The sequence below is a fragment of the Lonchura striata genome, chromosome 13, assembly GCF_046129695.1.
Source record: "Lonchura striata isolate bLonStr1 chromosome 13, bLonStr1.mat, whole genome shotgun sequence".
NCBI lineage: Eukaryota > Metazoa > Chordata > Aves > Passeriformes > Estrildidae > Lonchura > Lonchura striata.
This window is the reverse complement of record NC_134615.1, coordinates 7,467,628-7,481,916: the sequence shown is the minus strand read 5'-3', so window position 1 is coordinate 7,481,916 and position 14,289 is coordinate 7,467,628. Positions and strand designations below refer to the sequence as shown.

Genomic DNA, 14,289 nt, shown 5'->3' with positions numbered 1-14,289 from the left:
AATAGGACACTGATCATAGTTTTTCAGATTATTTATACTAATTCTTACAAGATTCACCAATCTGAAATAAAATTGGTTTTGTTTTAAATAGCAAATTTTAAAAAATACAGATTTACATTGACTTATTCCTTTAACATATTTTAACAAATAATAAAGGAAGTCATGTGAGACTCATTTATATACATCCTCCACATTACACATTTTTGCAAAAAAACCTATACCCTCCATTTACTACAAAAATTAAAGGCAAACTACAACAACCTTCTCTTTAAAATCCAATTCCTTTCCTGAAAGAAGCACAACAGTGTTGCTTTAAATCATAATAATAATAATGATTGAACAAGTTATTGAAAGCAGAAAAGACTACAGCTATAAACAACATTGTCATGTTTATAGAAAAACAAATATATTCATATTTTGGATACAGTGGACGCTGAATTGCATTCACCATTAGAGATAAAGATTTAATAAAGAATAGGCACCAATTCAGTGCATTGGTATAGAAAAGAACATATCAGTATATGAATTCTTCTTCCTCTTTATTGGCAATTAGGTCCAAAGGCTAAACTGTCATTAAAGGATGTGGGATATCCATGGAGATATTTTGGGCACCATTCTGAGCAGGCTGATGGTAGGTAGGAAACATTCCCAATGGGAAATACTCCCTATCTTCTGCTAATCTTAACATAGGAGTAGGGCTGTAGAGACAGAATGACCTTGGCTTTGCACAAATGCTGGCTTGCAGAAGACAGACCTTCATTCTGTAGGAATAACATTTCCTTCTATTTTATTTCTCACATTAGAGTGGGTTCCTGACTTTCCCAAACTGTAGGCTTTCAAATGTCTAAATAAATCATGTGAACAGCCACAACAAAAAAAAATATACTATTCCCTCAGCCCTTGAGCTATTTGCCACTAATTTAGTGTTGTGGTGCTGTTCTGAGCACCAGAAAGCTAATTTTCAAGAAATGCTTGGAAAATTAAAACAAAAATAAACTTCTGATGGCACTATAATGCAAAAGCTGGGAACTTGTAAACAGAACCAGTGTATTACTCAGAGGCCAAGAGCACAGTCTGGCACATTTTTGTTCCTAGCTTTAACTGGTAATATATCAGCCCTCACTGATCCAGCTGCTGGTCAAAATTGTCCTTTCCTTGGTATTTCATCCCATATGATGGAAAACACAAACCTGTGTCACCACAGCATTATCCTGATGCTGCACCCCGTTCTGTCCCTGGGATCATGCGTGGTCTTCATTACCAAGACCTGCAGGGCTCTGTGCCTCAGGCAGCTCAAATGACCACCCAGCTCTCTCTGGTAAACACAGGAATCAATTGACCATTTCTGTAACCTGCTCCCCTCTCTGCAATTACTCAGCTCTCCTACCATGAGCAGGAGATGAATGACATCTTGTCCCCTACAGGTGTTCTGTGATGACATATGATAATGTTCCCACACAGTTTCACAGCTCAAAACCTGCCAAGTGCATCTCCTGTCTAACAAGGACAACAGGCCTCAAAAAGTACCATCCTTGTTTATCCCCATCACCAGACTTGACTCTATCAGGACTGGATTTGGGTTAAGCCAAATAACCCCTTGACATTTACATGTGGCTTTGAATTTTCTGGTGGCCATTGCGCTTCCTTTGCCCCTTCATTGTCAGGATGCTCTGGCAGCAGAGTGAAATGACAGCACTTGGCACCAGGGCACTGAAACCTATCTGGCAACTGCAGGCACTACATGCCAAGTAATTGGTTGCACTTTCCAGCAGTAGTAGTAGCAGCTGACTCTCTGGAAACTGCCTGAGCTCCTGCCACATCTCACTCCTGTCTGCTCTGGTCTGAGCAGTCCATGAGAACAGCAAGGCTCAGCCTGCAGACAGGGTTTGCCCTCCAGCACACTGTTTGCCTCCATCTAACTTCTGATTCAGTGAAATCTGATTATACAGCACCACCCCAGACTATGTCCAACAAGCATTTTGGGGTCTGCCAGGAGCAACAGACACGTTTCACTTTCTCGATGAGCCAGTGGTGCCTCCCCTTTTCAAAATATCTTTCTAAACCAAACAGCAATTGCAGCAGTGTATCTCAAAAAAGTGGTGTGCCTACTGATTTAAGGGCCAAGATGATGTAGGAAGGAATAAAAGACACTTCCCGAGGCCAGGTTCAGATCCAAAGCAGTCACCAGAAAAATTTTACTCACCACAAGAAGCCTTAGATGAAGCCCATCAACCAGCAAACAAATGCCTGTCATCAAGAGTGGACAATACTGGGCTGCAGGAATCAGCAGACATCAGCAGCTCACTGCTGTCTCAGCTTGGAAACTTTTGTCCTGCCCCTTTGCTCAAGCTTTTGCTGCTTGGGGTAGGATAATAGTCCCACCACCAGTATGTGATGTAGTGTAAAAAAATATCCATATGGCCTCCAGCATAGCTTCCAGCATGAAGAGAACCAGCTGACAGCCAGAGCCCAGAGCTCCTGTTGTGGTAGACTGGTCTCCACAGTGGTTGCAAAGATGTTTATTGCAAACAATGAAATGTAGAGCACCCTACAAGGAATTATTCTTTATCAGAAAATGTAACAAAAGTGCACACATGACAGAAGCATTTTTCTTGTATATGCCATAATCATCCATAGCAGACTGCAAAGCAAAAATCATCTCTGCCCTAGTCCAAGACTAGGTTATTTTAACATTTAATTTATATTTGCATCTAACAAAACAAGCAACATAGGTTTCTGTCAAGTGCTAACAAGAAATGACACTGGGTAGCCACACTGTTAGAGAAGTGATGCTGCATTACACCATTTATACCTATCCCTCACCATGAACAGCTTGTACTTTAACAGCAATATTAATTTGAAATATTTCTTGAGGTTTAATCTAGCCTAATTTAAGGCCTACTGTTTTGATGACTTCTTCCTAAAAAAACAACCAAAAAAAGTGTGTGGCATAAGACAGGCCTGATCAAGAAAGAATTACTTTAAAAATATTTTCACTGAAGTGTAATACTTCTCACAAAGAAAAAGAAAACCTCTTTTAAATTTCATAATTTAAAAAGAACTAATTACATTCTGATGTTATATCAATTCTATATCTCATGGCAAGGAAACTGCAGGTCTGAAGAGTAATCCATGTTTCATTAGTTTGTGTACTCTGCCACAGAATATAATATTACGTTCTTAAATTAGTCAGAAGCCACACTGTGCTGCAGAGTATAAAAACAAAAGTGAGGCCTCAAGCTAGGTCAAGCATATTTTGTATAGGTCCATTAAAAATCTCATTCCATTAATATTAATAAAGATGTTGAGACACAAAAGTCCTTCAATTAACATATATTAGGCAGGCAGGCACAAGCATTCAAGTGATCCCACTGTGAACAGCAAGAATCCAGCCCTCAAAGAATAAAGCCCCAAGTGTGCTGTGTACAGAGTGGGGCAGCCTGAAATGCAAATGCCCAGGGGAGTGAAAAGGCAACACCCCATTGTCTCTGCAAGTAAATATCACGTTATTGCCTCAGCTTCCTCTTCTCTTAAGCAGGTTTGATCTGGGCCTTGTTATTGCAGTAGTAATAACTTCAAGACCTATTATCTTTGCCATCCAACTTTTGTCTTTTACCATTTTTTGGCAGTCACTAGCTGGGCAGCCACATATGAGATTCAGGAAAAGGGTTTTCATCTGACTGTAGAAGTTGTTTGCAGATTTCCACAGCTTATGAACTAACATTGTAAAAAAAAGAAATTGCATGTTCCAGAAATTACTCTGGACAATAATGTTTCCCACGGTACCAAGCTCCAACCATCAGGACTCATTCACTCACATCTGACCTGATTATTTGACATTTCTTCACCCTCATTCTTGGTGACTTCCGAGCACGATAAACAATAAAAGGTTACTGATGTCAACCCATTATGTGCCAGGATGTTGTTCTCATCAAACACAGAGCAGAGCCAACACTGAAGCTTAATTAATACATGTTTGTAAACTGTGCTGAGCTGCAAGGCTTTATGATTTCAGGTTTCTTCTGTAAATGTTTACCTCAGAGCTCTAGTCAATGCTCCACTGTCTGAACCCAAGATAAGTTCTGCTTCCATCAGCTATTCACATAGCTGGTCAAATCACTGTCAGAGCAAATCAATAGGAAATTCCTTTAGCATATAGTAATTTATGGTAGACCTGTAGCAACAGAATTGGGATTAAAATGGGATAAGAAAAGGCAAGAAAGAACCAACATTTCTGCTCCCAGTGACATGATCAAAAAGACAGAAGAAAACCTTGTTTGCAATTGAATTATTCATTAAAATTCAATTCAAGATACCACTTAAGGGCTAGCCAGAGCCTTCTGAAGACAAAATAAGTGTTTTTTGGAAAAAAAAAAAAAAAATCAAGCCTGGGTTTCAGCTGCTAAAACTCACTGGAGGTCCACTGCCAGCTCTCACTGCAGAAATAAGTACATTTAACCCATCTCCTGCCAGCTCACTGGGAGAAGACCATGACAAAGTGAGGCACACAGAGCTCCTGGAAAGTAGGCATTTTCTAGAAAATCCCTAGCAGTCTTTATCTCTGTAAATCAATAACAATAATGCTCAGGAGAGAATGAAATCAGATGCAAACAGCTCTAAAATGATCTTGAGGAACTGACTGATATATCATGGGCATCATCACCGTGGAGGCCTTATTTATCATAGCTCCAGCTTTTATCTTGATCCATGAGCTGCAAATTTCCAAACCACAGGTCTTGGACCTTGAATCTTCCCTCCTGTTGCAGTACTGGACAGCAGACCCAGTGATTCTCTCTTTCAAAGAGTAAAGAACCTGCTGTATATCAGGACGACAAACCCTTCCCTAAAAAGCTGCAAATTAGAAAACATTATCATAAATATCTTGTGAACTTGAGCCCAATACCATAACAAACAAAAATTTGAGGAGCCAATGTATGTGAGGGACTTCTGGAGCTGGTGACAGAACCCCCAGTGAGCATCCGGAGTAGTTAGGACTGAGCAGCCTTGAGTGACTTGAAGTCAACTCAAGTGCAAGTATGTCACAAAAGTGTCATCATGATCAGGGCTCTGGTTCTGCACAGGGTGAGGAGACAATAAGCTTGGGGAAAAAGCAGTATTTAAGAAGAGATTTGATAGCAGCATTTGCTCAAAATAAGTGAATTGTGTGCAGACCAGGGCACAACCAAGACACTTCTGTGCTTCCCACTCCTGTGCTGTGGGTCAGGTACAGATCTCCAGGAGGGGGCTGCTTGAGCTGGACTTCACCTGCAGTTTCACAGACTGTCATTGTGTTTTGGGTAAACAAAAGCCTTTACACATCAGGTCTGCCAACCTGGTATCCTCCTCAAACACTTCCAAAGTGGAGGAAGAAAAGGGGAAAGACAGAAATAAAATCCTGTTTATGTTAATCAGTGACTAAAAGCCTCTATTAGTTATTAAAATCTGCCTCCAAAAGGAGAACTATTTGTGATGTCCAGCAGTTCCCAGCTGTGCAGAAGAGAATACACTGCCTCTCAGCAGCAGAGATGGTATGGCCCACATGAAAATAGTGGCGCTGAAAATAAAAATCCTCACGACATCAAAGACATCCTGTTATGATGGGGTCACATCTGTGCAGGCAGGTCATCCACTCCTGACCCTCACAAGGGCATTTGTCTATAAGATTCTCTCTACTGGACTAGGCAAAGTGTGGGAACTAGGTTCAGTGGAAAGGCTTTGCTACAGCAAGAAAAACACTGATGTTTCAAGCATAGATAGCAACTACTGATTCCTTTGGAAGCAATGATAAGACTGCTGCTTCACAAGAAGGGGCAGGGTGAACTATCTCCGTACAAATAGATACTCCCTGTTTCTGGAAAACCACTCCAAGGGTTAAAGCAATGGTGCCCATGGTTGGAAACACACCAATGAACCATTTATTTTCACATTCTGCTGTCAGCTGAGCAATGACAGAGCAGGCACAAGTGACAGAGGACCAGCTCTTGTGGACACTCAAGAGCAGTTGGTTAGCCACAGCCTACTGTGCTCAGTTTCCTCTATGTACATTCCAGGTTTTTTAACACAAAACAGGGAGATATGCAGCTTCTATTACTTTTGCTGCCAAGCAGAAGTAGATTCTTTCTCATCATTAATCCTCTTTAATTCCACTTCTTACCTATCAGGAGCCATTAGTGCCAAAACACCTGGGATAACACTGTCTTTGTCTTGCACAGCTAAAGGCAGAGTTAAACAGAAAGCTTATCAGACAGATACAGAGAAGGTTGATCAATAACCTAATCACACAATTCATCACCAGTTAGGTCAATGCTGAGACCAGAAACACTGCCTTGTATTTTTCTAGTATCACCTAAAATATCCTCAAGAATATTACTATTTCCCATTGTCATCTCATTTTCCTGTAGAGATTTTTCTTATTTTCATATTTACCGCAATATAGAGTAAAGGAATAATGGAAAAATGTCCACCAAAATAGCGGACAAAAGGATGACCCTGTAAAAAACAGGTTGTGGTTTATAAAGGATGGAGATGCAATAGTGTGTGATTACAAGAAGATCATAGAACTGCCATGAAATATGCTGTTCACATTGTGTTGGTACAATGGCAGAAAATATATAATTTGTGTATCAGCTTCTGGGTGGACTAAGAACACCTTTAAGAATGAGAAAAACCACCAGCTCTCTACTTAACTTCTCCTGAAGGTCCCACTCGGCCAAATTTTTTTGTATTTTTACAGCTATTTATTTCTAAAGGACCCTCATCGCAAACAGCAATTATTCTGTACTTTCACCAGCAGTCTGCCTCAACAAGTTTAATGGCAGACTGTCTGCATAAGAACCTTAGGATTTGTTTCAACATATTTAATTGGACTTAAAGTGTGAGCTCTAGGAATAGGAGGCTGCTGTTAGCATCAACTTAAATAATACAGGTGCAATTAAATGACTACAAAGAGTGGGTACATGAGCTGCCTGGCCTGCTTGCCTCTTAGGTGATCAGACTGCATCAGGAAGCTTTAATTTTGTGGCTGCTTTGATACTTTTAGCAAAACCCTGCCCTCAGAGACACACACACCTCCCTCCACTGAATTAATACAGCTCCTGTTTATCTCTCAGTGCTATGTCTATAACGCTTCTTGTCTAGAATCCTCTGACAGCTCAAGTGTAACATGATTCATCCCTCCCTCCTCTTTCTCTTCCTTTGACTAGACACTAATAAACATAACACAACTTGAGACAAGAAGCTCTTTACAATGACAGATTCAAACACATTTTGCCAAAACCAGAGGAGGGTACCACTACTTCTAACTGAGGTACACAAATCAAAGGACAGAACAGCCCACCTCTGGTGTGAGCAGGTGCAGCCTCTCAGGCCTCCATGCCAGGGCCAAATTTGGCCTGGAAGATAACACTGTGTGTCATATAGTTTTAAAGGACCTGAACTGTTCCACTGAACTGAACTCCCTTTTTCTGACCCAAAATACACACACATCTTCTCTGTGACAGAATGGCAGGAGAGTTCTTTATGTTGGATAAACAGTTATTTCCTCTGGGCACACATTTTGTACCTGATCTAGACCCTTCACCTGTGTCCTGTAGCTCACAAATGCTGTATAACAAACCAGTCATTCATTAGGGCCACCAATTCTTATGTTGTGTACTGGATTATAAACTTGTTTGACTTTCATGTTCACAAGGGGAACACAACTTCTGCTCCAAAAAGCACAGTTATAAATTACTTTTGAAAATGTCTCTACAATACAGCTGGAGACCTCTGAGGTTTTCTTGTATTCTGCCCCGATTTACTGTGCGACTGCAAACAACTCACTTTATACAGGAGATTCTGTACACATAAACATAACATAAGGAGACAAAAACTGGCCTATAAAGAGAGGCAAACAACACTGTGATACAGGCTAGGAAGGCAGCAGTAAGTCTTTCAGATTCCATCATGGAAGTGGAGTTAAAGGTGGTGAACCTACAACAGATCTCCAGATTAAATAGCACAAAGTGGATGAGAATGGGAAAGGGGGAAAGAGGTGGGAATAGACACAATCCTACTGAGTAGGTCCTAAAAAACCCATTTCTTATTCTAATAGTGGCCAGCATAATATCATTCAGAAAAATCTGAAAAACCATGGTAGTCTGTGGATTTGGAGTACTCTGCCTCTCAATGAGCCATCTAAAGGCAATTATAAGTAATAATAAATTGCTAAATAATAATAGTAATAAAAATACAATTATAGTAAGTAAGAATTAGCTCAAATCAGGATTTTGGGGACAAAAGGTTGAATGTGGAAAGAACAGTTTGAATTGGAGGATGTAAAAAGGGGATGAAGCAGCATCCCCTTGTCGTAAAGTTGTAAGAGTAAAAAAATTATCCCAGGGAGGGAGAATTCATTAAAAAATATGTGAAAAAATGTGTAACTTCTGCGAAAGGAATATATCATGTTCTCCACAGAAGGTCAAGAACACAGTTTTCATTTGCAAAACAAGTAAAAGGACTGGGTTTTTGCAGTATAACAGATGCTCCAGCAAGCAAAGGATGCTGACTGAAGCAGAAAAAGGGCAGAAGACAGAAAAAAGCAAGTTTCCATTTGAAAGTCTAAGCAGTTTGATGATGAAAAGAGGTAGTACTCACAGTAATCTTGTGCACATTCTCCTGAAATGCTCACTTACTCTATTAGAGACTTGTTCAGATAAAGATCCAGTTCTGCCTTCTGACACACCAAGAAAATTGTGTTGACTGATGGAAACATTTGGTCTCAAATCAACAAATCAGCATAAAAACGTGGGGCCTTCCTGTCAACTAAGCCATTAAAATGTAATATACACACATCTCTTAACAGATCTAGACCAAAGCAACAAATTCTTGCTCCTTTCCAGTGTTAAGTTAAGGTCATCCTGCCTAACAAGCCATTTCATACAGCCTCTCCCCAAAGTCTCCTCTGCAGGCACTGGCAGATAACAGACAGCTGAATGACTGAATACTCTAGGTCATCCAAAAAATTAGATCAAAGAGTCCCCGTAGTCTATTGAAATGCAATTGCTTCCAAATCACATTGTGGTGTTCCAGGCTTGAAAGAATGGGTCACTGCAGCTTTATTGTAGAGAAGCTATTGCTAATGAAAGGAACAATGGAAAGATTAGTGCTACCAACCATATAGAAGAAACACCACTTTCGGTTTAATTGCAGTGAACAAAGCAAATAGGAAAGAAGGGCAACCAAGTGACAAAAGTAGTTGGTGAAAAAGGATATAGAAGCTATTCACAAGGTTCTCTTGATCAGAGCACAGCGTCCAGACTTAACATATGATTACTGAATTTGGATCCCAGTGAAAAGTGACGTGGGTGTCATTACAGACAGCTGACGACATCTTTAAGATAACAGCCTTGTAAACTGAAAGACTCGGAATCCTGTTGATAATTTGCCTGGGATTCATTAGGTGCACTGAAATTAATAGATGGATAGGGAGAGAGAGGAACAATTATACTTTGGGATATCTACCCTACAGGAGATTATTGTAAGTAAAGGGTTATTCATTTAGTTTAAAACAACAATTTAAGGCAAAATCTATTGAACCTTGAAATTAATTTTAAACAGAGATTCTATTTGTTGATAATCTAGGTACTTCCATAATAAGTTTGTTCATACCACAATATTTTTTCTCTTTTGATCAGTTTCTGGATCTTTTCTAAGTGAAGCTTACCAGTCATAACAACCTCTGTGTCGAGACAGTGGTAAAAGATCCATTTCATTCTCAGTTAAGATCACCACATTCTGTTCCTCTGTGACCTGAGGCAGGCTTGAACCTTCCTTCTCCAGACAAGACTTGACAAGCCCAACTTCACTTAGCTCAGAAAGCATGTTAAAAACCAAAACGTGGCGAAACAAGGGAGATCCCCCAAACGGTATCTATTGTGTGTATGTAGAGCACTTCCGTAGCAAAAAGACAAAATACTGCAATGAGTGAAAACAGGGTATTTTTCCAAGTAAATTTCATAAAATGTAGTAGTTGCGAACATGAAGCTTCCATTAAAACAACTGACCACATTTGATATTAAGAGTTCAGCATCACAAACACAACTTTAAAAGCAAAACAAAGCTCCAACCCAGTTCCTGGCATCTGCTCCAAACTCTCATTTGCAACTGGTCAAATTGAACAGTTGAACTGTTAAGATTCCTCTAACTTGATGGGAGGGAAAAAAAAAAAAAAAAGAAAAAGGGAACAGCATTCAAAATATAACCCAGACCACTTCAACCAGTTATCAACAGCCCTTCCTAATGAACAGGCTTCTCAAGTCAGTGATTCCAGTTTCAAAGGAAACACTGGCTGTCTCAAGTGCTCCTTCTTTGGTCCCGTCACACAGTTTAATAGCCCTCAGAGACAAGTACCTTTGCAAAACAGATTTCTAGAGGGTGACCCAACATATCCTCTGGACCTTTAGTCAACCACAAAGCACACAGATGACTTCATAGACTTCCCACTCAATGTCACTGCCTTCCTCTGCAGCCATAGCAGACTGCTTTGCAAGTACAAGCGATTAAGCCTAAAAAACATCCTTAGCTATTAATTCTGTCGACAATTCTCCTAAATTACATCAGTAAAGCCTTCTCTGCAGGCAGTGAGCACTGTCAAACATATTTTGAAAAAATCACCTGTGAATAATGATTTTTCATGAACTTGGCTGACAGCCATAAATGGAAAATACACAATGATAATATTTAACACATTGATAAGAGATCAACTCATCAAGACCTGTAAACCCAAATAATGCTTGAATTATCAAAAGGTACAAAGGGAAATTTGTTCATAACTCCTGCCAAGTTAGGAAATTCACCCTTCCTTAAGGTAGTTGACAAACTTTATGATTGTCAATGTTTTTTCACAATGTTGTGGACTGGTTTTTTTTTATTCACCACAGTTCACAAAAGCAGGAAGAACTTTTACTTAAGAGTGAGCAGAAATGTATAAACTATTACAAACTGTAACAAATTGCTATGGATAATTACTAGGACTACCAGCTAGTCTTGGTTTTTTGTTTTTTTTTTCTGAAAGACTGTCATCAAAAATTACAAAGGTTTTGATACTGTTCATTGGCCAGAACGAAGTCTCTTCTGTTAAATACAATAGCAACTAGTGATACTAGAAAAAGCAGAAAAGGGTTTATGGTGTCATGAATATTATATGAACTACATAGCTTCAGCTACTATTCCACATATGAAAATACTTTTAATGCTGATTTGTTTTAAATAGACACTTACCAAGCCTACACATGTAGATATTGCTACTGAAGAGGTGCTATCATTCCTTATAAATCCCTGGTAGAAACACTGCTCAATTTCATGTTCCTGAGAATTTGACACTCCATCTTTCCCGAGTACCTGGACAATAAAACTGTTGCTTAAAATGGTCGAAGGTTTAAGCTCTAAGTGAAGTTCCTGTCCAAATGCTGAAAATTTGTAGTGCAAGGAACTCTTTGAACTCTGAGTTGATCTCTTTCTCCTAGTACTGTGCAAAACATCATGTGAAATGTACGATCCGCTGGCATCCACTCTGACAGGTGTCACAAACACATAATCTGTAACGATAAAGAGTTGGCCATCAGCTCTGGCATCCCACAAACAAGGCACTCTGACACGGTATCAGGCATTTCCTATGGCACGGAGCATTCCCTCATTTTGGGGCTGGCCTGCAGGCTCTGTGTGTGCTGTCTCGCCTGCATAAATTCACCCCTGTAAGTCACAAAGGCTCTCAGCCTGTGTTTGTTTCCTTTGTGCCCCACTGAGAGGCACAGACTAACTAGCATAGCTGTGAACATTCCCACAGCTGCTCCTCTGAAGACATTTGTCATCACCAGCAGATCCGTAGATTTTTCCCCTCCCCCTGTATTAATTATTGTCAAATGTGAAGGCCGCTCTGAGAGGCTTTTCCCTTCCCAAAGAATGCAGCAAATATTGTATCACTGTAGGGGTAACCATGACTGAGACCTTGCAGAACTGTACCACTTGTTCAAATGGATTAAAGGATTAATTTATTAATGCCTTAACTGAGACCTCATCTCTTTGTAGTGACTTTATTAGACTGGGTTTCAATTGTAACTGACCTCCAGCAGAAAGAGATTACGTCTTACCTAATAACCTTTAGTCAGCCATTGCTAATTGCATGTCAAAGAAGTTTATTGTTTTGGATAAAATATGCAAAATATTACAAAATTATTTTTCAGGAGAACACTCTGATCTACTCAGAACCACCCAAAAAAAGGCGAGGGAAAGAGGCCATAATTCAGCTGGCTGTACAAGCAGGTGCCTCACTTGCAGTACATTACCATTGGTGTCGACCTAGCCATGCAGGGATTACCTGTGTCCTGGAACCAGGCTCTGAGTTTTAGCTGTTTCATGAACTAGGATCTTTGCACCCATTCCTGGCAGCCTAAGTAATTATGCTGAAAAAACTGCTTCCCAACCCAATTTAATTTGTGAGCTGTGTTTTTCTGTGGACACTTAGAGATGTCCATGCACTTGGCAAACAATTAATTTCTCTTCCTAAATTGAAATAACACCATCAAAAAAATAAGAAAACCCCGTCCTTTTTGTGTTGTAACAGATGTTGCAAACACTCTCAATCAATCCCTTTGCCTGAATAGACTTTATTGGACACACATTAGGCTGAAAACGTAACCACTGACAGGTTGCTTTTCCTAAGACAGTGGAAACAATGCATCAAGAGCTTTCACTTTCCTCAAGTGGTGTTAATCAATGGCAGAAGTTGAGGGCGCTAAGCAGGCTGGTGGCCAAAAAATGCAAGCAGCTGCTGGAGAGAGGGAATCCCCCAGTAAGCAGAGCATAGGGTGCAGGAGGAGTTTCCTTTCTGCACCCTGGTGTGGATCTCTATTGTACTTTGTTCCTACTCACACACAATACAAAGCATATACTGCTCTTCGAAAGTCCCAAAGCCATCAGCATCTACGTGTTAGTCCCTCCAACCTGAGAACAAATGACTCCTGAGCTCCCACTCACACAAGCCCTTTTTCTCCAGGTTTTTCCCCTCCTTAGCCTGCATTGCACAGTTCCTCCTGCTCCCCCACACAAATTTTTTCATTGCTTTTGTCTCACTGCTTCCACAACAGACACATGAGGTTTTTCTGTTGTGGCTACACACGCATTCATCTTTCTAATCGCACATGGAAACGTGGATGTATTTACCATCTCATTCATTTTCTTTGCTGCTACATATTGTTCCTTTCAGCTTTAGCACACAGGGCTTAACAAGTTAATCCCTGCCCATGGCTCACCATCCCACAGTAGCCAGCCTGCTTGCACTTTATGCTCCCTAAACACTGTGACATCTCCTCTCTAAATATTCACTCCATTAAAAAAAAAAAAAAAAAATCCATGCAAATGTTCACATACAGACATAGAAAGAGCTATACAATTATACAAACCATGAGTCAATTCACTGATGCTGTCACTGGTTAAAGTTGCTGCATGAGAAATGCAACAGAGGCACCACAGCTGAAGGGTCTGCAAGAAAAAAAAAATAAAAGAGGGAGAGAGAAAAGGAGTATTGGGCGAAGTTTCCTCGACAAGGCAAGGCAGAAAGACAAGGCACCAGAAACTGCAGCAACCTGGTATGAAAGTACACTAGGCAACTGCAAGAGAAAGTGCTCTCGACCTGCCTTTACAGCGCTGCCGAGCCACGGGAGAGTCTGGAACTGCATGGAGCTGCCGCCGAGAAGCGCGGCAGGTAAGGTCCAGACGGCCAGCAGGAGACAGTCCATGTTCCGCCGCGCACCTGGCGAGCGCTACCTGCTGCCCGGAGCGTGCGGCGGGCGCGCCCGCCCGCCCCGCATGGTCACCTGGGCGCTGCCCCGCAGCCGCTGCGGCGGCCGGCGGAGCGCGGGGAGCGGCGCCCAGGTGAGCGCGGCCCGGCCGCCCGAGCGCTTTAAGCCCCGCCGCCGCCGCCGCCGCCGCCGCCGCGGGGCAGCGCTGCCTCCGGCGCCGCGTCTGGCGCGGCCGCGCCCGGGGGGCGAGCGGGGCGGGCGGGACCAGCGGGGCGGAGCGGGGCCGGGCCGGGCGGGACAACGCGCGGGAGGCACCTGGGGCCGGGCACGGCCGAGCAGCTGCGGGGTGAGCCGGGCCGGGCCCGGCCGGGCCGGGCGGGCGCACTTGGGGGGATGTGCAGACAGCGGGGAACCTGCAGAATGGGGGGGACCGGCCCGCAGGGGCTTGGCACAGGATGGGCAGGCTGGAAGGGATCGCAGTGGATCAGCTGGTCCAACCGCGGTCGGCCCA

The 14,289-nt window shown here is 41.9% G+C and overlaps 1 protein-coding gene across 1 annotated transcript in view; it reads right to left on the bottom strand.

Annotated features, from left to right (window-relative positions):
• The window catches only part of ADAMTS18 (ADAM metallopeptidase with thrombospondin type 1 motif 18), a 78,497-nt gene extending 64,687 nt beyond the window's left edge, over positions 1 to 13,810 (bottom strand). Inside the window, exons 1-3 of the mRNA XM_077786294.1 lie at positions 13,674 to 13,810; positions 13,440 to 13,518; positions 11,260 to 11,576 (exon numbers count right to left, since the gene is read on the bottom strand). Coding sequence (XP_077642420.1) covers positions 11,260 to 11,576; positions 13,440 to 13,518; positions 13,674 to 13,775 — 498 coding nt within the window. The 5' untranslated portion in view covers positions 13,776 to 13,810. The remainder of the gene's footprint in view (positions 1 to 11,259; positions 11,577 to 13,439; positions 13,519 to 13,673) is intronic.
• Positions 13,811 to 14,289: the final 479 nt, after the last annotated feature.